At 42.3% G+C, this 22890-nt stretch overlaps 1 protein-coding gene across 1 annotated transcript in view; it reads right to left on the reverse strand.

Annotated features, from left to right (window-relative positions):
* Positions 1 to 2579: 2579 nt before the first annotated feature.
* The window catches only part of LOC139372619 (POU domain, class 2, transcription factor 2-like), a 71656-nt gene continuing 51345 nt past the window's right edge, over positions 2580 to 22890 (reverse strand). The window contains exons 2-15 of the mRNA XM_071112389.1: positions 17149 to 17214; positions 16417 to 16451; positions 15770 to 15826; positions 7676 to 7789; positions 7116 to 7334; positions 6766 to 6874; positions 6448 to 6545; positions 5949 to 6143; positions 5437 to 5727; positions 4945 to 5136; positions 4440 to 4488; positions 4088 to 4235; positions 3431 to 3504; positions 2580 to 2878 (exon numbers count right to left, since the gene is read on the reverse strand). Of these exons, the coding sequence (XP_070968490.1) occupies positions 2580 to 2878; positions 3431 to 3504; positions 4088 to 4235; positions 4440 to 4488; positions 4945 to 5136; positions 5437 to 5727; positions 5949 to 6143; positions 6448 to 6545; positions 6766 to 6874; positions 7116 to 7334; positions 7676 to 7789; positions 15770 to 15826; positions 16417 to 16451; positions 17149 to 17214 (1946 nt within the window). The remainder of the gene's footprint in view (positions 2879 to 3430; positions 3505 to 4087; positions 4236 to 4439; positions 4489 to 4944; positions 5137 to 5436; positions 5728 to 5948; positions 6144 to 6447; positions 6546 to 6765; positions 6875 to 7115; positions 7335 to 7675; positions 7790 to 15769; positions 15827 to 16416; positions 16452 to 17148; positions 17215 to 22890) is intronic.

Below are 22890 nucleotides of genomic sequence, written 5' to 3' on the forward strand. Positions count from 1 at the left end.
ATTTTAGTTCAACATCTCAATACATTCTAGTGTAGTGTAGTGTAGTGTAGTGTGTGTGTGTGTGTGTGTGTGTGTGTGCTTGAAGCAACAGGCAGTAGAGTACATTTTGGTGTTCATATACAGTCAGGTCCATCCTTATTGGCACCCTTGATAAAGGTGATTAAAAAAAATGGTATAAAATAAATTATAAAAATAGAGCTATTTTGTTGTTTTCTTTAAACAAGGAGAATTTATATTTTACACTAATACAATTGCTCAGAGAAATATATATTTTTTAACATGTAATACAAGAAAATCTAAAAAAGATAGTGGTCAGAATTATTGTTTAAAATACTCTAGCACCCTCACGTTGCGAGGATAACTACACTGAGCCTTCAAACAACAATTTTTCAATGGGATTCAAGTCCGGAGACTGAGATGGCCATTGCAAAATGTTGATTTTGTGGTCAATTAACCATTTCTATGTGGATTTTGATTAGTGCTTGGGGTTATTGTCTTGCTGGAAGTTCCACTTGCTGCCAAGTGTCAGCCTCCTGGCAGAGGCAACCGGGTTATCGGTAAAAATGCCCTGGTATTTGGTAAAGTTCATGATGCCGTTGACCTTAAAACAAGGGCCCCAGGACCAGTGGAAGCAAAATAGCCCCATAACATCAAAGATCCACCACCATATTTTACCATTGGTATGAGGTACTTTTACGCATATGCTTCGGTTTTTCAACACCAAACCCACCACTGGTGTGCTTGGCCAAAGAGCTCTATGTTCAGATAACATGAAAATGGATCTCTTTGGCCACGCACACCAGTGGTGAAAACGTTCCTCATACGGTAAAATAGGGTGGTGGATCATTGATGTTAAGGGACTATTCCAGCAACACAATAACCCCAACCACCCCAACCACTAATCAAAATCCATAAAGAAATGGTTAATTGACCACACATCCACATTTTGCTATGGCCATCTCAGTCTCCAGACTTGAACCCCATTGAAAACCTGTGGTTTGAATTGAAGATGGAAGGCCATAAGCGCAGACAAATTATATCAGGAGAGGATCTGGAGAGATTCTGTATGGAGAAATGGTCAAAGATCCCTCCCAACGTGTTCTCCAATATCATAAAACATTTTAGAAAAAGGCTCAGCGTCCTTACAAGGGGAGGATGCTGGAGTATTGAAAACAGGGGTGCCAATCATTTTGACCCCTATCTTTATTTGTATTTTTTTGTATTGCTAGTTAAACAGAATCTCTTTCTCTGAGCAATTATTCGTATAACATAACTTCCCATTTTTTTGTTGCATACAATATAGCCCAGTATTTTAATAATTCATTTTACAGAGTAATTTTTGCTCATCTTTATCAAGGGTGTCAATAATTTGAGTCCACTGTATAAAATAAGTTATGAAACAAAGGAGGCAATAATATCCAGGCTGTATCACAACCGGCCGTGATTGGGAGTCCCATAGGGCGGCGCACAATTGGTCAAGCGCCATCCGGGTTTGGTCGGGGTAGGCCGTCATTGTAAATAAGATGTTGTTCTTAACTGACCTGCCTAGAAAAAGAAAAATATCTCATCATATTAAACAAATATTGAAGATAATAACCCTAATGATGATGATGATAATTACGATGATCATTAGAAAAATCAGAAATAAGAAAATAAACCACAAAATAAGTTGGAAAGTTACTAATTGTTATTAGTCTGACTGCTAAATCCACAACACAGTTTAATACTGTAACTAGGTTAAAACAGTAGAGCCACTAGAGAGGTAGGTAGAGATATGTGGGAGGACTGACACTACTAAGATTTCTATATCAAATCATTTGCTATGACATAACCCAAAGCTCAAATCATATAAAATACTAAAAGTAAGCGTTGTAAAAGTGTTGAAAACAAAACTTTAAAATAATATATTATGATGAAATGATACATGTTTTTGGCCTTGTTAAGTGTGGTTGATGTGCTGATCCTGGACAGATCAGAATCATAAGTCTTTTAAGTAAAGCTTTTCTCTCCGTTTTTTTGGTTTCAGTTTTTGGTATTTCGGTTTTGGAGATTTTGGCATGTTTGTCATTTTTGTCTTTGTGTGTTTTTCCCCTGTAGGTTTTTTAAAAATGTGGTTTTCTTTCCATCCATCTGCTGAAGCTTGTTGAAAGTCTTTTCTTTCCTTCTTTTCCTGTCCTTGCCACCCATCTCTCTCTCAGTCTTAGTTCAGTTCTCATCCCTGCCCTCTTTTTCATCAGGTTTTTCAGCTCATTTGTTCTTTTCCAGAGAAAGGAGTAAATGAACATTAGCATTCACTGTGTTCCACAATGCCACCTCTCCAACTGTATAGATATATATATTTTTTGGTTTAAATCTCCACCGTTCTCCTGTTCTCTCCTCCTCTCCATTCTTTCTCGCTCTCTTCTTCCTCTTTCAATCTGTGTATTTTTTTTTGGCTTTGAAAGACTCCGGGAGAGTGAGAGGAGGCGACAAATGGAGGGAGAGAGAGATGGCTTTGGTTGAAAGGTGAGGTGTTTCTGTAAAGCTCCACTAAAACTCCTCCTCCTCCTTCTGATAGGATCCTTTGGGTTGTGTCGTCGTCACTCGGCCATGGCCCCGCCAAGCGGCGGCGGTGAGGCTTCGCTGAACGAGCCGAAGGAGGCGGGGCTGGAGCAGGGAGAGGCGGAGCAGGAGTCGACGTCCATGCCACTGGCGCCGGGGGGTGGAGAGGCTCCCCTGGGACCGCCGACCAAACCCACGCCGGCTTGGTGGGACGCCATAGGCAGGAGGGTGTGGCGGTTGAGGAATAGGGAGGGGCGAACCCCCGCCCCGCCCAGGATCATCTGACCTCCGGCCTCAAGACTGGAAATGGGCAGCTGCCCACCACTGGCAGCCAGAGCTGAACCATGATAGAGTTACAGGGGACGGGGTGAGAGAGGCAGGTGGAAGGATTGGTGGGGGAAGAGAAAGGTAGAGGAGAAAGAATAAGTGAATACACCTACCAGAGATACATCGGCATCGATTTGGGTGACACTGTAACTGATGACATGGTGAGATGAAGGATGGTGATGATGAAGGTGAGACATTGCAACAGATGAGAGAACGTGGTATGAGTAGAGCAAGGAGAGCTTAGCCAGTCAGAGCTTACAGTAAAACGCCTGGCACATACACACAGACACACACGACACTCCCATGATCTACTTGGTGGTGATATGGATGGAATGGGATGGTGTGAAGACATGCAATTTCAACTGATCTGAATTCGCATGTTGAAATGATGGCAAATGGAGGGACATCCTCTTTTCTGACTTGAGATCTGCACGCTTAACTCAAAATTGGATCCTATTGACACCAAGTCACGATTTACGCCAGGCAGTGTTGCGCGTGCTTATCAGAAGTCAGAATACAGTCCATAATCTGGATACACACCGATTTTGTCAGACAAACACACCTTGCATTGTGGCCAGGTGATTGCTGCTGACGAGAGCCTGGTTCATCCCTGTGCTTACTCCCATCATTGTGTTCCTGGAATATGTATGGATCCATATTCCCCCATGTGCACATACACACACATTCACACATGCAGAGATAGAGAAAAGGACCAAGAGGGTTAAGTGAAAGCTCATTAATCAAACACCCTCAGGTTTTTCTATTAAGGATACACAACATGTTTTCAATTCATGCATTGGCCTGGGTCTGACTCTGGGTTGACAAATATTAATGTTTCTTCATATGTGTGAGAACTTTCAGATTTGCTGCTAAACAGGTGGGGTGACATGACATTCCCCATGTAGCCCCATACCACAAATTCCCAGCAAGTCAGTAAATATCACCTCATCCAGTCTCAAAGTTGACTTTATTGGCTGCGGACACAGTTTAGCAGATATTGAGGATTCAGTGTTAGGAGTCAGTGTTCTATTGAGCAGTAGTCGTTGAGTGTGCAAGAGACAGAGAGGATAGAGTATAATTATATAATTAGGGGACACTAACCCAGCGAATATGAAAGTGTGTTTGTTGAGTATGAGGGATTGTTCAGTGTTAGATTGAGTAAGTGTAGAGTAGTAGATAGAGAGAGAGAGAGAGAGAGACAGACAAACAAGACACTCACCCAGCGTTCAGGCTGTGGGTACTGAGGGTGGAAGGAGCGGGGCTGGCTGTGCTGTGTGGAGGCGGAGTCCTAGAGGAGGGGGTGGAGCTGGTGGCTGCAGAGCCACAGTGGGTCAGAGGGCAGGTCACCGAGGGTAATGGACTGGTCACTGAGAAAGAGAGCGCGAACCATCAGTGGTAATATGAATGGTATACAGTACATTTGGTTACATTGCTAGGTTTTCCCAATGTCCATGGTACTGGGCATCTGCACTCGTCTCTATGTCTTAATCCACTAAAGGGAATTTAGACCTCTGGCACTTATGGCCTAGCTTCACAAAAACACAAATGTATCCAAAAATCTATTTCCTCACCTGTTGTGCTGAGGCTGGTGGCAGCCTGGTGCAGCCCCTGACTGGACACCTGGAGGGAGAGGAACAGAAAGAAAGAAAGAAAGAAAGAAAGAAAGAAAGAAAGAAAGAAAGAAAGAAAGAAAGAAAGAAAGAAAGAAAGAAAAGGAGCGGTGGATAGGCCGTGAGGAGGAGAGAGAGAAGAAACATGCTCTCATGGTGTAACTGTGATGACGTGTGGGTTGGTCTGTAACATTTGGCACCTCATACAACAGTGTAGTCATTTGCACGGTGCTGAGAGTGGAGCAGTGCCTTATGGGTTAGGCCACAGGGTCACACATGGGGTCATGCAGAGGGAGGGGGGCAAGTCCATAGATCCAGAGAGTCAAAGATCTATTCCTCTCATGATGCCTGACTTGTATTTAGACAGTTTGTTTCCAAACTAAGGAACAGGGAGGCAAAGGACCAAAGGCAAGCCAATGAGAGGCATGGTGGGGAGAGTGGGGATGGGGTGAGTGCGGGGTCATACCATGTGCGGGCTGTAGCAGGGGGTTTTGTGCGTCATGGATGGGGGCTGGCTGGGCAGGGGAGGGGTGGCACTGCAAGGGTTGATGCGCTTCTCTTTCTGGCGCCGGTTGCAGAACCAGACCCGAATCACCTCCTTCTCCATGTTGAGCTGCTGGCCCATCAGGAGAATCTCCTCTGAGTTAGGCTTCTGGTTCTGGAGGGAACACAGTCAAAAATCATGGTCAATCATGTTGTCACAAGCCACAAACATTTTATATCGCATAAAGCTGACATGTTGTCAATGTTACATTCAACAGTTTCAGCAATATTTAGAAAATACCAAGCAAGGGTAAATATTTATTTACGTTAAATGAAATGTTAATCAAAAAGTGAAATAAACTGTTGTGAACAGAGTCATTGTTTTATGTACTCCACTGTGAGTGCAGGGTAGGGAGTAGAATGTCATTTGAGTGTGTTCCTTAGGAGTCTGTTGTGGGACGTATCTCTTTCTCACCAAGATGAAATTGCGCTCTAAGGCCACGCGGACGTTGGTCTCGATGCTGGTGCGTTTCTTCCTGCGACGCCCCGGCATGCCCTCAAACCCCATCATGGGGGAGGAGAGAGAGTTCGGGCTGGGAAGCATGCTGTCTATCGCCATGGTCTCCGCATCGTTTAGCCACTTCTCAAGCAGAGGCTTGAGCTTGCACATGTTCTTAAAGCTCAGGTTTAGGGCCTCGAAGCGAGAGATGGTGGTCTGGCTGAAGTCATTCCCATACAGTTTCCCCATCGCCATGCCTACGTCACCCTGAGGGAAGAGAGAATTTGTGTTAAACAGTCATCTTCATTCTGGCCTCTAGCTCCTCCTGCCCCCCCTCACTGCAAACACACATACACACTCTGACCCACGCACACACACACCAACACACACTCTGACCCATATGTAGTCTAGCTTGATCAAATTGCTCATGGTTCTCTTGCCCTTTTATCACAACACACGCACACACCCACGCACGCATACAAACGTACCTGTGTGAAGCCCAGTTTGATGCGTCTCTGTTTGAAGGTGCGGGCGAACTGCTCCAGCTCCTCCAGGTCACTGGGCTCCTCGCCGTGAGGGCCAGAGGTCACTGAGGTCATGGGGGCTGCCGAGGCCCCGGAAGTCACCCCGCCGTCCCCGCTCTTGTCCCTCTGTAAAGATGAGAGGCCATCACCATGGCGACGCTACAGTACGGGAGACATAAACCCATATCATTCCTGCGGAATGGCGAGGGGTGGCTGGCACACTGACATTAGCAATGTTTAAACTGTGGATCAATTCAAACACACTCTGGGTTACGGGTTTGGTGTTTGATTAGATCAGCGTTTGGATCAATGCACCAGCACTGATTCCACAGAGCTCTTTGTTTTCTGCTTGTAGAGGCAGATCCCTACCCTACTTACAAGTATGTAGTACAGTATGTTATAAAGTCCAGTCTCAACACACACACACACATATGTGGTGTGGTGGTTTTCAATAATACTATACCTGTGCTTGCAGTCCCAGCCTGGGTGGAATAGTTAGAAGACTCCCCTGGCTTTGCTGATGTTGAGGTAGCGGAATTAAATTAGGTGTCGAGAGCAAACCTAAGGAACACAACGGAGAAGCCGTTAACACTATTAAAGTATTGTAATTCAATGAACACTACTTTATTGTTTTTTAACTGTATTGTTACAACTTTATTCTAACTTGTTTTAGAACTAAGCAGTTAGATCAGAACACCAAGCTATACATGATGTTTTGTGCCAAGAGGAAGTGACAGTGTTGATGATGGTGGTTCCCACTTACTTAGTAGGTCCCACTTACCCTGCTGCCCCTGTTGTCCCTGGGCCTGAGGCAGGAGGAACTGAGGAGACTGCAGGTGGTGGCCGGGCATCAGGACTAACTGCTGCAGCTGCAACAGCTGCTGGATATCCTACAGGAGGAAGCGAGAGAGAGAAAAGGGTCAACGAGTCATGTATGATTTCTGAACAGAGCAACATACACACAATACAATGCAAAGAAATTAGCAAAGAACCCAAATGTGCACAGCCCCAACCTTCAAAGTAACAACACCTAAGAGTATATAGAGAAACACTTCTGACAGAGAAGTGTTGGTTAGTGAGTTAGATTGGCTTAAAGCTGGTCATATCTGATTCGTGACTGGCCGCTCCTACCTGGGCGGTGAGCTGGATAGGCTGAGAGAGGGTGAGCTGGGGCGGGGCTTGCTCCTGTTTGGTCAGCTGTTGTTGCTGCTGCTGCTGATTGGCTTGGGCGGCTGCGTGAGCGGCATGAGCAGCATGAGCCGCGTTGGACTGCTGCACCGCAGCGGCCAGGAGCTGAGCCTGGGCCTGCTGAAGCAACAGCTGCTGCTGCGCAGGCAAGAGGGCAGCCAGCTGAGGAAGAGGCGGGAAGAAGAGGTGGTGGAGGAGAGGGTAGGGTTTGCCCAAAGAGAGGAGGGGAAAAAGCAGAAGAGATAGAGAAAAAGAATAGTGTCACCCAGCGTTTGAGCAGGCAGTAAGAGGCAGAAGGGATGAATTCCATTTTAATTCAGTCAATTCAGGAATGAGGAAGATTGGAATTTGAATTTCCATTTACTTTCTTAATTGACAGAATTGAATGAAAATGGAATTCACTCCAACCTTGGTGAGATGCAAGCAAGAGCATGAGCAAAGCAGAAAATGCTTACTGTCCATCACCCTAACCGCCTACACATTACATCTGTGCCAGTGCTTACCCCTGCCAGCTGACTCCCTGCCAACATGAGTTGTGTGTGAGGGTGAGGCGTCTGCTGCGGGGAAGGAGGCGGCACATGGGTGGAGATCATCTCAGGTACTGCCTCACTTTTACTCTGCAGGGTGAATAATATCAAAACATTGAATAAGGTTAAAGCTCAAAAGAATAATCATAAAAATGTTTTTGGGGATCTGGTACACAAGCCTCATTTTAGTTGCCAAAATGGGTCCCTTAAATAGACAGAAATACGGTCCAGAAATAACCTGATTGGAGCAAAAACATATATTTAGCCTAAATCTAAGGATTTGGGTGGTTTCATGAGATAAAACATGTATCTATATATGAACCACACAGCTAATATTCAAGCTCAAATTTGACCTATACAGTGCATTCAGAAAGTATTCAGGCCCCTAGAGTTTTTCCACATTTTGTTACGTTACAGCCTTATTCTAAAATTGATCAATCTACACACAATACCCCATAATGACAAAGCAAAAACAGTTTTTTAGAAATGGTTGCAAATGTATTAAAATAAAAAAAACTAAACATTTTACATTTACATAAGTATTCAGACCTTTTACTCAGTACTTTGATGAAGCACCTTTGGCAGCGATTACAGCCTCGAGTCTTGGGTATTGTCACGCCCTGAGCCCTCAGAGTTCTCTGTGGTGTTTTAGGTCAGGGTGTGATTAGGGGGGTTTTCTAGTATTTGTATGTTTGTTTTTGCGTATGGTTCCCAATGATTACCGTTGTCTCTAATTGGGGATCATACTTAAGTTGTCCTTTGTTCCCACCTGTTTTGTGGGATATTGTTTTGTGTGTGTGCATGTTGCACCACAAGGGGCAGTCGGCTGAGCAGCGGAGAGTGCCAGAGCCCGTCTGGGAGTCGGTGGAGGAGTTTAATGAGGGATCCCGGAGAGAGGTGTTGGCGAGGAGTATGCTGCAGCGCAGGCATGCTGAAGAGCGTGTCATCAGTCCGGTGCCATCTGTGCCGGCAACACGCACCAGGCCTCCAATGCGCCTTCCCAGCCCGGTACGTCCTGTGCCGGCTCCCCGCACTCGCCCTGAAGTGCGTCATCAGTCCGGTGAAACCTGTGCCGGCTCCACGCACTAGGCCTTCAGTGCGCCTCCCAGCCCGGTACGCCCTGTGCCGGCTCCACGCACTCGACCTGAGGAGTGTGTCATCAGTTCAGGCACGGTGTCCAGTACCGCTCCTAGGCTGAAGCCTTCCTCTGCGCCTATGCCCAGTCCAGGCACGGTGTCCAGTCCCGCTCCATGGCAGGAGCCTTCCTCTGCACCGATGTCACGCCCTGACCATAGAGAGCCCTCTGGGTTCTATATGGTGTTTTAGGTCAGGGCGTGATTAGGGGAGTTTTCTAGTATTTGTATTTGTACGTTTGTTTTTGTGTATGGTTCCCAGCTGATTATCGTTGTCTCTAATTGGGGATCATACTTAAGTTGTCCTTTGTTCCCACCTGTTTTGTGGGATATTGTTTTGTGTGTGTGCATGTTGCACCACGGCTTTTACGTTCGTTGTTTGAAGTTTAACTTTGTATTAAATATGTGGAACTCAACTCACGCTGTGCCTTGGTCCGCTCATTTCGACGATCGTGACAGGTATGACGCTACAAGCTTGGTACACCTGTATTTGGGGAGTTTCTCCCATTCTTCTCTGCAGATCCTCTCAAGCTCTGTCGGGTTGGATAGGTAGTGTTGCTGCACAGCTATTTTCAGGTCTCTCCAGAGGTGTTCAATCGGGTTCCAGTCCGGGCTCTGGCTGGGCCACTCAATTGATTGTGGCCTGTGAACTGTTGTCCCACTCCTGATTAAATGTTGTCCCACTCCTTTTCAATGGCTGTGCGAAGTTGCTGGATATTGGTGGGTACTTGAACACGTCAATCCAGAGTATTCCAAACATGCTCAATGGATGACATGTCTGGTGAGTATGCAGGCCGTGGAAGAACTGGGACATTTTCAGCTTCCAGGAATAGTGTACAGATCCTTGCGACATAGGGCCGTGCATTATCATGCTGAAACATTAGGTGATGGCGGTGGATGAATGACACGACAATGGGCTCAGGATCTCGTCACGGTATCTCTGTGCATTCAAATTGCCATCGATAAAATGCAATTTTGCTCAGTGTCCGTAGCTTATGCCTGCACATACCATAACCCCACCGCCACAATGGGGCACTCTGTTCATTGACATCAGCAAACCACTCGCCCACACGACGCCATACACGTGGTCTGCGGTTGTGAGGCCGGTTGGATGTATTGCCAAGTTCTCTAAAACAAGGTTGGAGGTGGCTTATGGAAGAGAAATGAAGATCAAATTTCCTGGCAACAGCTCTGGTGGCCATTCCTGCAATCAGCATTGCAATTCCACTCTCCCTCAACACTTGAGACATCTGTGGCATTGTGTTGTGTGACAAAACTGCACATTTTAGAGTGGACTTTTATTGTCCCCAGCACAAGGTGCACCTCTGTAATGAGGCTGCTTAACCAGCTTCTTGATAATGCACACCTGTCAGGTGGATGGATTATCTTGGCAAAGAAAAATGCTCACTAAAATTAACACCCGCCAAATGCGGGTAGATTTAGGTATTAGCGGGTAAGAATGGCTATTTCACCAGCCACGTTGGCAGGTGGTACATTTTCAGGGCTCTAGAGTGCGCGCATTACATTTGAATTTGTGAATACAAAATATAGTCAAAAGTCAAGTATTAGAATATGTGCAAAGCTGTTTTCAAAGTATTTCTGCTGTTTTGTTCCATATCTGCTAATCGCACAAAGAAATACAAATCCTAGATCCCACCTTGCGCAGCAACAGCTTTGCGCACTGTGAGTGAAGCGCTGATAGATACAAGGAGCTTGCACAAGCATAATAGTTGGTATAATTTACTCAAGTCAGCAAAGTCCTCCGGTTTCTTGGCTTAATACATTGTTTTGTTCACAAGCTTGGCTGTTTTCAAATGTTAGTTTGAATCTTCTGCTTCAACTGATAGCGAAGAGAAGCGTTCTATTACTAGTCACATCCCAAATCTTACCACGGTAACCTCCCTCCCTTAAATGGGCAGTTGAATTTTTTTAATCATCTGATATTTGGGGTAAAAGACACAGGTCACAAACATTATTTTTTTTTAGCAAAATACCACATTACTTCTTAATAATACATTTCTTGTTTTAGAAACATTACAAAGCATGGTCATCAGTTTTTTTAATGTAATTATAGCAAAAATATATTCGGGCTGGTAAAAAATCTGAGGGCCTGGCAGGTTTTTTTCCATCTACATGACACAGTGGCAGTGAATTTTAGGCCCTGATGTTGCATTTATATTTTTGTTTAGTGGATATGTGACTCGTTTCAGGAAACTAGGCGTAGGTCCCGCTTCATTACTTCACAGGAGAGGCATTTGAACATAAACATGAATTTGTTTGTTAAAAAAAGAAATCCCTTCTGGAACATGTGAACTTTTATTTGCCTTAACAAATGTGTATGTCATCTGGAAATACAAATAAAATTATTAAATGATGAGCCGAATTAGTTTAGCCACAGAAAAAGTCAGGAATCTTCCCGCTAGCCATGATTGGCTGAGACAATGGATGGGCTGAACATGTCAAGAGACGAGTTCGGATTGGTCTGCCATGTAGCATGCTTCGGTCTATAACATGAGCTGCTTAGTATGTGTAGGTAATCCTTTCTAACGCAGATTTTTTTTAAAGATATCACAAAGAACTGCAAAAGTGTTGCTAATGGACCGAGTTTTGAAATCAGTGGAATGTCCGGTGGAAGCAGAGTATGATAGCTAACGAGATGGAGAAAATTCTGGCGTTTGATTGCAAATATGCAGGCGGAGTCTCAAAGGTGGGGTTACAAGTTTATCAACTTACAAAGCATAATTACTAGGGATGCACGATATATCGGCAAGCATATCAGAATCAATATGTCTAGTTTAGTTTAACGCCAATGTTAAAAACCGATGTCAAAGTTACAGCGCATACCTATATAACTTATATAACGTAATAACGGCAAATAAAATTGTGCTACACATGCAACAGCATTCCTAACCTAGCCCACACAATGTCTGCTGTGTGGATCGAGCAGCCAACAAGTCATTTGAAAGAGTAAGAACATTTCAGCGAGACAACTCAAAGACGAAATCCATTAAAGCCAAGATAATGGAATTCGTTGCCCTTGACAATCAACCGTACTCTGTCGTGGGTAATGTTGGCTTCGCCGACTGGTCGAGCACCGGTACACACTACCAAGTGCGCTATTTTTCAGATGTTGCCCACCGGAGTTACACAGTAATAGTGTCACTGCTATTAGCTTCACGACATACATACTATGGAACGCCGTTCAGGTATTTGCGTGTCAAAAAAGATACAGTAGCACTGTCATAACTGTACAAAACAATGTCTTTACAATACTGAGTTGGTAATAAAGCATCATTTGTTCGACAGTAACTTCTGGGATAGCTAGCTTTAGCTTGGTACCTAGCTAGCACAAATACAACCAGCCTGCAAACAATGACCAGTAGAAACTGCAGTCATTTTCATTATTCTTAGCAACTGCAGTCATTTTCATTATTCTTAGCAATGATTTAAGAATCCTTGTGAGTAAGTGTAAGCTAGGTTAACCACTTGTTGTTCACCTACTGAAATGAACTTCAGTTCATGAAAATAAATAGCTTGCCAGCTATTTAACCCTGTTGCCCAAAGCTAAAGATATTAGCAGCCAGATAGCGTCATCTGTCTAGTGACGCTCGACCGGACCGGTTTATGTGTTGTGAAGCTAGCCACAATAAGGTTTAGGCACAATAGTGGAATTTGCGGTTTGCCTTCAAAATAAGCATATGTGATTGACAGTGATCCAAAAGAATATAAATAGTAGAATTATGCCATACTTTTATTTTGAAGGCTACCCGCAAAGTCCACTATTGTGGCTAATCCTTATTGTGGCCAGCTTCACGTAGATGGGTCCGACAACCATTAATCAAATAAGAACGGTCTTATAAATTTGGGTTATTTTAGATGAGGATACCTAGCTATCTAGTGTTATTTGACATGTATCTTTTTTGACACGCAAAGACCCAAACGGCATTCTACAGAAATCCTGGTTGAGAATGAAACGACTGAACAAATGAACAACAAAACGGCACAGCAAGTAAGTGAAAGAAATAGGTTTTAATTATGTTTGACTGGTAATGGGGACATACGTAAATGCCAACAAAATAACTTGTTGGTCAGTGTGATGTGTGTGTGTAACCTTGATTTACAGTAACTAGGCAAGTCAGTTAAGAACAAATTCTATTTACAATGACGGCCCGGACGACGCTGGGCCAATTGTGCGCCGCCCTATGGGACTCCCAATCACGGCCGGATGTGATACAGCCTGGATTAGAACCAGGGACTGTAGTGACGCCTCTTGCACTGAGATGCAGTGCCTTTAGACCGCTGCATTCATGTGGTGTGTTAGCTATTTAATTGTACTATAATTCTTAAAAGGCTGCACATTTTTTATATCGGTTATTTTTGGCAAGGAAAATGTTGGATATCACATCACTAATAATTACTTTCCCATTGTTCCTCAACTGTAGTGTATGATATACCATTGTCTAGCTCTTGAGTCTCTACTTTTATCCAATGTAAAAAACATAATTTCAAATTTTGATACATAAGACCGAATCAAGCCAGTGGGTCACATAAACAGTGCCTTCGGAAAGTATTAAGACCCCTTGACTTTTTCCACATTTTGTTAGGTTGCCTTATTGTAAAATATATATTTTTTTAGCAAAAACAGTTCAATTTAATTTTTTTGCTGATTTCTTCAAAATAAAAAACAGAAATATCACATTTACATTAGTATTCAAACCCTTTACTCAGTACTTTCTTGAAGCACCTTTGGCAGCGTTTATAGCCTTGAGTCTTCTTGGGTATGACACTACAAGCTTGGCACACCTGTATTTGGGGAGTTTCTCCCATTCTTCTCTGCAGATCCTCTCAAGTGCTGTCACATTGGATTGGGAGCGTTGCTGCAAATCTATTTTCAGGTTTCTCCAGAGATGTTCGATCGGGTTCAAGTACGGGCTCTGGCTGGGCCACTCAAGGATATTCAGAGACTTGTCCTGAAGCCACTCCTGCGTTGTCTTGGCTGTGTGCTTACGGACATTGTCCTGTTGGAAGGTGAACCTTCGCCCCCAGTCTGAGGTCCTGAGTGTTCTGATGCAGGTTTTCATCAAGGATCTCTCTGTACTTTGCTCAGTTCATCTTCCCCTCAATCCTGACTAGTCTCCCAGTCCCTGCCACTGAAAAACATCCCCACAGCATGATGCCGTCACCACCATGCTTCACCGTAGGGATGGTGCCAGGTTTCCTCTAGACGTGACACTTGGAATTCGGCCAAAGAGTTCAATCTTGGTTTCATCAGACCAGAGAATCTTGTTTATCACGGTCTGAGAGTCTTTAGGTGCCTTTTGGTAAACTCCAAGCGGGCTGAAATGTGCCTTTTACTGAGGGGCGGCAGGTATCCTAGTGGTTAGAGCATTGGGCCAGTAACCAAAAGGTGCTGGATCGAATCCCCAAGCTGACAAGGTAAAAATCTGTTGTTCTGCCCCTGAACAAGGCAGTTAAACCAAATTTCCCCAGTAGGCTTCTTCTTAACCTCTAATGACTCCCCATCCCGCATGAGAGAGCGTAAACTGACACTAATTAGCATAACGCAACGGACATAAATATTACTAGAAAATATTCCTATTCATGAAAATCACAAGTGAAATATATTGAGACACAGCTTAGCCTTTTCTTAATCACCCTGTCATCTCAGATTTTCAAAATATGCTTTACAGCCAAAGCTAGACAAGCATTTGTGTAAGTTTATCGATAGCCTAGCATAGCATTTTGTCCAGCTAGCAGCAGGTAACTTGGTCACGGAAATCAGAAAAGCAATCAAATTAAATAGTTTACCTTTGATGAGCTTCGGATGTTTTCACTCCCGAGACTCCCAGTTAGATAGCCAATGTTCCTTTTTTCCAAAAATATTATTTTTGTAGGCGAAATAGCTCTGTTTGTTCTTCACGTTTGGCTGAGAAATCGCCCGGAAATTGCAGTCACGAAAACGCCGAAAAATATTCCAAATTAGCTCCATAATATCGACAGAAACATGGCAAACGTTGTTTATAATCAATCCTCAAGGTGTTTTTCAAATATCTATTCGATAATATATCCACCGGGACAATTGTTTTTTCAGTAGGACCGATTGGAATAATGGCTACCTCTGTATTTTACCCGACATAAATGCGTAAAACTACGTCACAATGCTGTAGACACCTTGGGAAATACGGAGAAAAAGTAATCTGGTTGATAGCCCATTCACTGCTCAATAGGGACGCATTGGAACGCAGCGCTTTCAAAACATGAGGCACTTCCGGATTGGATTTTTCTCAGGCTTTCGCCTGCAATATCAGTTCTGTTATACTCACAGACAATATTGTTTACAGTTTTGGAAACTTTAGAGTGTTTTCTATCCTAAGCTGTTAATTATATGCATATTCTAGCATCTTGTCCTGACAAAATATCCTGTTTACTACGGGAACGTTATTTTTCCAAAAATGAAAATACTGCCCCCTGTCACAAAAGGTTTTAACTGACTTGCCTAGTTAAATAAAGGTTAAAACAAAAGGCCTGATTGGTGGAGTGCTACAGAGATGGTTGTTGTTCAGGAAGGTTCTCCTATTGTTGTGTTTATATTTTTGTTCAGTATTTATAAATTTGATCAGCATTTTAGCCCTAATGGCACAACACACAGTACAAAATATATTACCATGCATAAAATGTTGAGCTCTTTTGTCTAAATAATTTTAGAATATTCCAAGTTAGCTGAGGATTTCTGACCTGTCCTATCCATCCATCTGCCCATCACTCTTTTTTTCCTCGATCTCCCTCAATTTCTATACATCAATGTCCATAGTCTGTCTTTCTGAAGAGAAAGGAAAAGCTAATTTCCCCCCCTCTTCTGCAGCATGTCTTTATAAAGTGGGCTGTGCAAACACACACACACCGTCTCTCTCGCATGTGAGTGCACTAATTCACTCACCTTGATGCTGCTCAAGGTAGGAGAAAGACTGAAGGGACTCGTTTTCATTGGCTGAACCTGTGATGAGACGAATGGCAACAATATAATCCATTCAGACACAGAACTTTAAATCTATTCAACTGCAAAGCCATAAACACAGGTGCCATTCCAGATTGACAGAATATCAATTGAATCCATGTGTTTCCTAATCATTTTCACATTAATTCAAACCTATCCAAAAAAAGTACAGCAGTAGGACCTCAGGACAAATTTGGGAATCGAGGTGGTTCTGAACACTGAAATGTCTATAACACTTTGAAATTCACCTTAAAACAGCATCAAACCTTTATACAAAATTATGATTGCGTATGTTTAAAAAAATTATTTAGACAGATACTGTACATATCTGGTATGTTTTTACCAAATCTAAGCAACATTTATGTTTGTCTGTAGCCTAAGATGAGTTTTTTTGCATTTATGTCCCGGTTTAATATTGCCCGTTGGGTTGACTGGTTAGTCCTTAACTTTTTGGATCTTTGAGGTTCTACTATATGCACAGATAATCTTATTACAACCTTAGAGCTAACGACAGCAATAAATAAAAACACGAATAACAATAAATCAACAACAAACGTAATTTTACAATTAATTCAATTGAAATGACATACCTGATCATTGGCATCAGGACTGTTCTTCTCAGAGTCTGTAAGATAAAATAAAAAAAGAGGGTGAGAAAGAGAGAGGAGAAAAGTATAAGATGGAATTCTAATAACCCCGTCATGATCGACTGTAAATATCTCGGGCTGCAGCAAAACCTTAAACAGGTTACTTCAAATTGCAATTACTAACATTCCGCAGCCCAAGCTGTCTAGTTAAAACACATAGGTGTGTGACAACATGACTCTGAGCAGTGACTTATATGGTGGTATAGTGTCACGTGCATAAGTCATACAAACAAGTCTGACAAAAACATTCTCACTTTCTGTTTGGAAAATGTGAGAAACGTGACCAAAGAAGATTTCAGGTCTCTTATTGTGGATGTGTTGTGTCATAGAGCGGCAGGTAGCCTAGCAGTTAAGCGCGTTGGGCCAGTATCTGAAAGGTCGCTGGTTTGAATCCCTAACTGCGTGAAACATCTGTCAATGTGCCCTTGAGCAAGGCACTTAACCTTAATTGCTGCTGTAAGTCGCTCTGGATAAGAGCGCCTGCTAAATGACTAAAATGTAAATACATCCAAAAACAACACACCAGATTAGCCCACTCTCCCCAATCAATACGACAACATAAACAGATGTGGACACACACATCATCCTTTCATTCAAACATGAAACAGGCCTAATGATGGCACATGACGATAACTGATATCAAAGCAACACATAATGCAGTCTCAAAATGGTTACCTGTGCTCTCCCCTGGAAAGTCTGCCCCAGGCTTCTCATCCTCTGCTGGTTTTGACATCCTGATATCTGCAGGGGAGAGAAGGAAGCAGGTTAAATATAACATGTTTCCAACTGACAAACATCCCCATCCCGCCCAGCGTATATGGAGGGATGAGGATGAGAGATTCACAGGGAGAAAAGCTCCCTCACCCTTTCTTCCCCTGCCCTCCAACTCCAATCCTCCTTGGCTCGCACAGTGGCTTCCCCGCTTATGAGTGTCACAGGGACATGTTCAATGTTATGCCGTAACGCATGCTATGTACACAAGGATTGAGAGAGAGGCCACACACTATATTTCCATCAGGCTGGCTTAATGAACGCAAGTGAAATGGTTATGAAACCTGGCGGTACAGATCATGTCTTTTCAAATCTCCCCACCATAAATCCAACTAATCTATTTGTAATAAAGTCAGCGTTGGTAAAGGAATGTGATTTTCTGGAGGGGAAATTGCAGCATGAACAACGCTGTCATGTTTTTACAGAATCGTTGATAAAATAATTAACGTAAAACATAAATGTGAAAGTGGTATTCAAGATTTCCAAATACATTACACACTGTATAAATACATGCACAATACAAATTATAATAATACATATTTCACATAATTGGAGACTAACTCATTTTATATAGGGTAAGTCTATATTTTTGGGAACCTGTGTCAAATTTAATTGCAAAGGCCTAGACAAATGATTTACAACAGGTAATTTTTCTACAATAGATTAGAAGTTCAAATGCAAATGAATTTATTTCTGCACACACGTTTTTGACAGAAATGTATTATGCTCCAAATATAGCCTTTTTTAAATCAAAACTATTTTTCATAATCCGTCTTGAATAGTAATAAAAAACGGTTAATTAAGACACAAATAACGATGTATGATGGAGCGCATGCCATTTAACAAGCTAATAGGCTAAGCTATTTACATGCATGTCTTACAAAATCGTATAACAGTCTACAGTTGTTTTAATTGCAGTGTATTACCTGCAAAAATTACATTTCAAATAATAATACATTTTAGGCCTTGTGAACCTGAAATGAACGTCGTGTCATGAAAAACAACTCCGACATTTTCCATTCGTTGTGTTTACCTCTAAATATTCACATTTGAATGTATACACGTTTAGCCTAGCTGTTACGAAAGCCTAAAAACGTCACATTTTCAAACAATGATATCAGTTACCTGGGTTATCGACATTCGTGAGAAAATACAAATATCTATCGAAAGCTTTGGTTTTGGCGGTGTCCTTCCTACTATCAAGCTATGGTTGCATATTTGCGCGTGACTAATTGTGCATACCTGCAGATTTCCTCAAGAGCAATGATTATTTTCGCGCCATTTATTTTGGCCAATCAATTTGCCTAAATCGTTTGCGAAAGGATCAAGTGAACGCACGGTTTTATTACATTAGTGACCAACAAAATCTACTTGAAGACGAGATCAAATAGACTGTCTACAGTAATAAGTCTCTATGCACATAAGCGAAACTTTTGAGGATCTTCCACCCACCCTTTCAGCCTCTATAGGTCTACGGTTTCTATGAGCTATTCTTGGATGCCTAAATTCTTCCACCCTCAATACTGACATCACGGTGAGTCACTGGTTTAGCTTTGTTACAATTATAAATGGCTCTAATTATAGACTAATAGGCCTATAATTATATGCAGCAAATGTTGAGCCTGCTGCTCTGAGGGAAAACAACCAAACTGCAAAGAATTTCACATTTTCCAATAGCCTATCCTAAAACTGACGTCTGGTTCCTCTCCATTGATAACGTGAAAGACACGCAATTTATGGCAGGTGGGCAAATTGAGCCTGCTCTGAGATTTTTTTACTGACAACAACCAAAATCAATAAAATCCAGTAGCCTAGTTATCTTTGTTATTCCTCCCCTATGTGTAGGCAGGCATTTGGCCTACTGTATATGACTGCGTGTTAACAGCTCATTCACATTTTCAGGAAAGTGATGATAATCTTCGGGCAACCAAAACATAGTCCTAACTTGTGTCTTTCTGACCTTAATGTCAGTCCCTGCCTCTGTCCTGTGATTCATTTTTATGGAATAGCCTACTACTTTACACACTTGACTTTCCATCACTAGTCTTCATATTGCATTGCCTCCATCCCCAGAAAGAGAGGCGGTGTTATAGAGTAACACAAAGACATGCAAATACACACTGCCTAACAATGGTTATACACTAGAAGTAGCGGTAAAATGTTACCCTGGTAACTTGTACATGAGCCTATACTTTACGCGCACACACACACACACAGAGACGTTGGTCTTCTTCAGGAGAGATGACCTGACATTTCATTACAACTATCACGGACAGACCTCGTTTTGATGTACACTAATTAGCAACATTTGAATAGATAAACATTTACCCTAGCTGTTATAAAAACCTACAAACTTCACATTTTCAAACATTGACATAATTCAAGAGTTACCTGGGTTATCGACATTCATGAGAAAATACAAATATATATCGGAAGATTTGGTTTTGGCGGTGTCCTTCCTACTATCAAGTTCTGGTTGCATATTTGCGCGTGTCTAATTGTGCATACCTGCAGATTTCCTCAAGAGCAATGATTACCAATTACCAACAAAACCTACTTGAAGACAAGGTCAAATAGGTTGTCTACCGTAATAAGCCTCTGTGCTTATGAGCGAAACTCTGAGCATCTTACACCCAGCATCCATAGGCTTACCATTTCAGTTAGCTATTTTTGGATGCCTAAATTCTTCCACCTTCAACACTGACACCATGGTGAGTCACTGGTTTAAATTTGTTACAATTCGAATGGCTCTAATTATCCTTTAATTATATGCCGCGAAAGTTGAGCCTGCTGCTCTGAGTGAAAACAACCAAACTGCAAAGAATTCTAATCCCCCCATTGTTAACGTGAAAGGCAGGCAATTTTTGGGCCAATTATGGCAGGTGGGCAAATTAAGCCTGCTCTGAATTTTTTGTACTGACAACAACCAAAATCAATAAAAGTCAGTAGCCTAGTTATCTTTGTTATTCCTCCCCTATGTGTAGGCAGGCATTAGGCCTACTGTATATGACTGCGTTTTAACAGCTCATTCACATTTTCAGGAAAGTGATGATAATCTTCGGACAACCAAAACATAGTCCTAGCTTGTGTCTTTCTGACCTTAATGTCAGTCCCTGCCTCTGTCCTGTGATTCATTTTTATGGAATAGCCTACTACTTTACACACTTGACTTTCCATCACTAGTCTTCACATTGCATCACCTCCATCCCCAGAAAGAGAGGCGGTGTTATAGAGTAACACAAAGACATGCAAATACACACTGCCTAACAATGGTTATACACTAGAAGTAGCGGTAAAATGTTACCATGGTAGCCTGTACGTGAGCCTATACTTTACGCGCGCAAGCGCACACACACACACACACACACACACACACGTTGGTCCTTCTCGGGAGAGATGGCCTGACATTCCATTATGACCGGCAAAGCTCGTTTTGATGTTCACTAATTAGCAGTGCTTGTTACTGACGGCAACGCTAATTAACCCCCAAAGCCTCCACCCCATGAGAGACCATTAACCAGTAATTGGTACAAGACGAAGAGTGGAGTTCTTACCTGCGAATCAGACATTGTTCACCATAGCCACCATCTTAAGGGAAGAAAGTCTTTCTTCAGTACTGACCTTACTGCTTTTTTTCTATTTTTTGCCTTTCCTCTCTTTTTATTGTCTTTCTTTCCACATTCACCCTTTCACGCAAGGCCTAAAATGTAGTATATATGAAAATAGCTATTGCTGAGCCTGAACAGTACAATTAGAGCAATAATAAATCATAAATGTTAATATTAGGCCTCTTATGGTTCAGGGTTGAGCTCTGTTCTACATGCTAATATGTGAGTTTAAAGAGATGGTGATGATGAACACCACCTTATCACCTCACTCTTAATCCTTCCTCCTCCCACTACGACTCTTTCACCGTCCCCCTCTACACCCCCATCCTCCTCCCGCCACATCCTGTAAACATATGTAGTGCATGAGCGAAGGAAAAAAACACTAGAAAGAGGGGGATATTGGTATAAATAAGAGTGGGAGGAGTGGAGTGTGTGTGTGTGTGTGGGGGGGGGGGGGGCAATTTTATGACCGTTTTTTTTCAATCTCTTCGGCATATTTTTCTGATTGTAAGTGGTACATTTTTAAAACCCTAATTACAAAACACTGAACTGATAGCACTTGTAATACCCCTATCATATGTTCAGAACCATTGATCCTACATTCATTTGGGTTTAAGACCTCTTTCAGCCTGAGTCATTCATGCATAATACAAGTTTTTTTCTGTGAAATACAAATTGCTCATAGGCTCACCATTTAGTAATTTTAAATAGCATTTAATCCAATAGCAAAAAATACAATATACAACTCTCCTTTTTGAAGTGCTGAATGTAAAGAATAGTAGATGGTTAATATAATTTACATACAGTATTTGACTATAACTTGACATGCACCATTTTTTATCATTTGTATCCATTGGCAGGTTGTGAACATGTTGAGAAATATGCCAGTCTTACAGTTTCCTTATCCATTCAGAGACTTGTCCTGAAGCCACTCCTGCGTTGTCTTTGGCTATGTGCTTAGGATCATTGTCTTTTTGGAAGGTGAACCTTCGCCCCCAGTCTGAGGTCCTGAGCGCTCTGGTGCAGGTTTTCATCAAGGATCTCTCTGTACTTTGCTCCGTATGTTGGACAAAACATTTATTTATAATTTCATTTTTTGCAGATTTATTAAAAATACAAAACAGAAATATCACATTTACAGTGCCTTGCGAAAGTATTCGGCCCCCTTGAACTTTGCGACCTTTTGCCACATTTCAGGCTTCAAACATAAAGATATAAAACGGTATTTTTTTGTGAAGAATCAACAACAAGTGGGACACAATCATGAAGTGGAACGACATTTATTGGATATTTCAAACTTTTTTAACAAATCAAAAACTGAAAAATTGGGCGTGCAAAATTATTCAGCCCCCTTAAGTTAATACTTTGTAGCGCCACCTTTTGCTGTGATTACAGCTGTAAGTCGCTTGGGGTATGTCTATCAGTTTTGCACATCGAGAGACTGAAATTTTTTCCCATTCCTCCTTGCAAAACAGCTCGAGCTCAGTGAGGTTGGATGGAGAGCATTTGTGAACAGCAGTTTTCAGTTCTTTCCACAGATTCTCGATTGGATTCAGGTCTGGACTTTGACTTGGCCATTCTAACACCTGGATATGTTTATTTTTGAACCATTCCATTGTAGATTTTGCTTTATGTTTTGGATCATTGTCTTGTTGGAAGACAAATCTCCGTCCCAGTCTCAGGTCTTTTGCAGACTCCATCAGGTTTTCTTCCAGAATGGTCCTGTATTTGGCTCCATCCATCTTCCCATCAATTTTAACCATCTTCCCTGTCCCTGCTGAAGAAAAGCAGGCCCAAACCATGATGCTGCCACCACCATGTTTGACAGTGGGGATGGTGTGTTCAGCTGTGTTGCTTTTACGCCAAACATAACGTTTTGCATTGTTGCCAAAAAGTTCAATTTTGGTTTCATCTGACCAGAGCACCTTCTTCCAAATGTTTAGTGTGTCTCCCAGGTGGCTTGTGGCAAACTTTAAACGACACTTTTTATGGATATCTTTAAGAAATGGCTTTCTTCTTGCCACTCTTCCATAAAGGC

The sequence above is a fragment of the Oncorhynchus clarkii genome, chromosome 18 (genome assembly GCF_045791955.1).
Source record: "Oncorhynchus clarkii lewisi isolate Uvic-CL-2024 chromosome 18, UVic_Ocla_1.0, whole genome shotgun sequence".
NCBI classification, from domain to species: domain Eukaryota; kingdom Metazoa; phylum Chordata; class Actinopteri; order Salmoniformes; family Salmonidae; genus Oncorhynchus; species Oncorhynchus clarkii.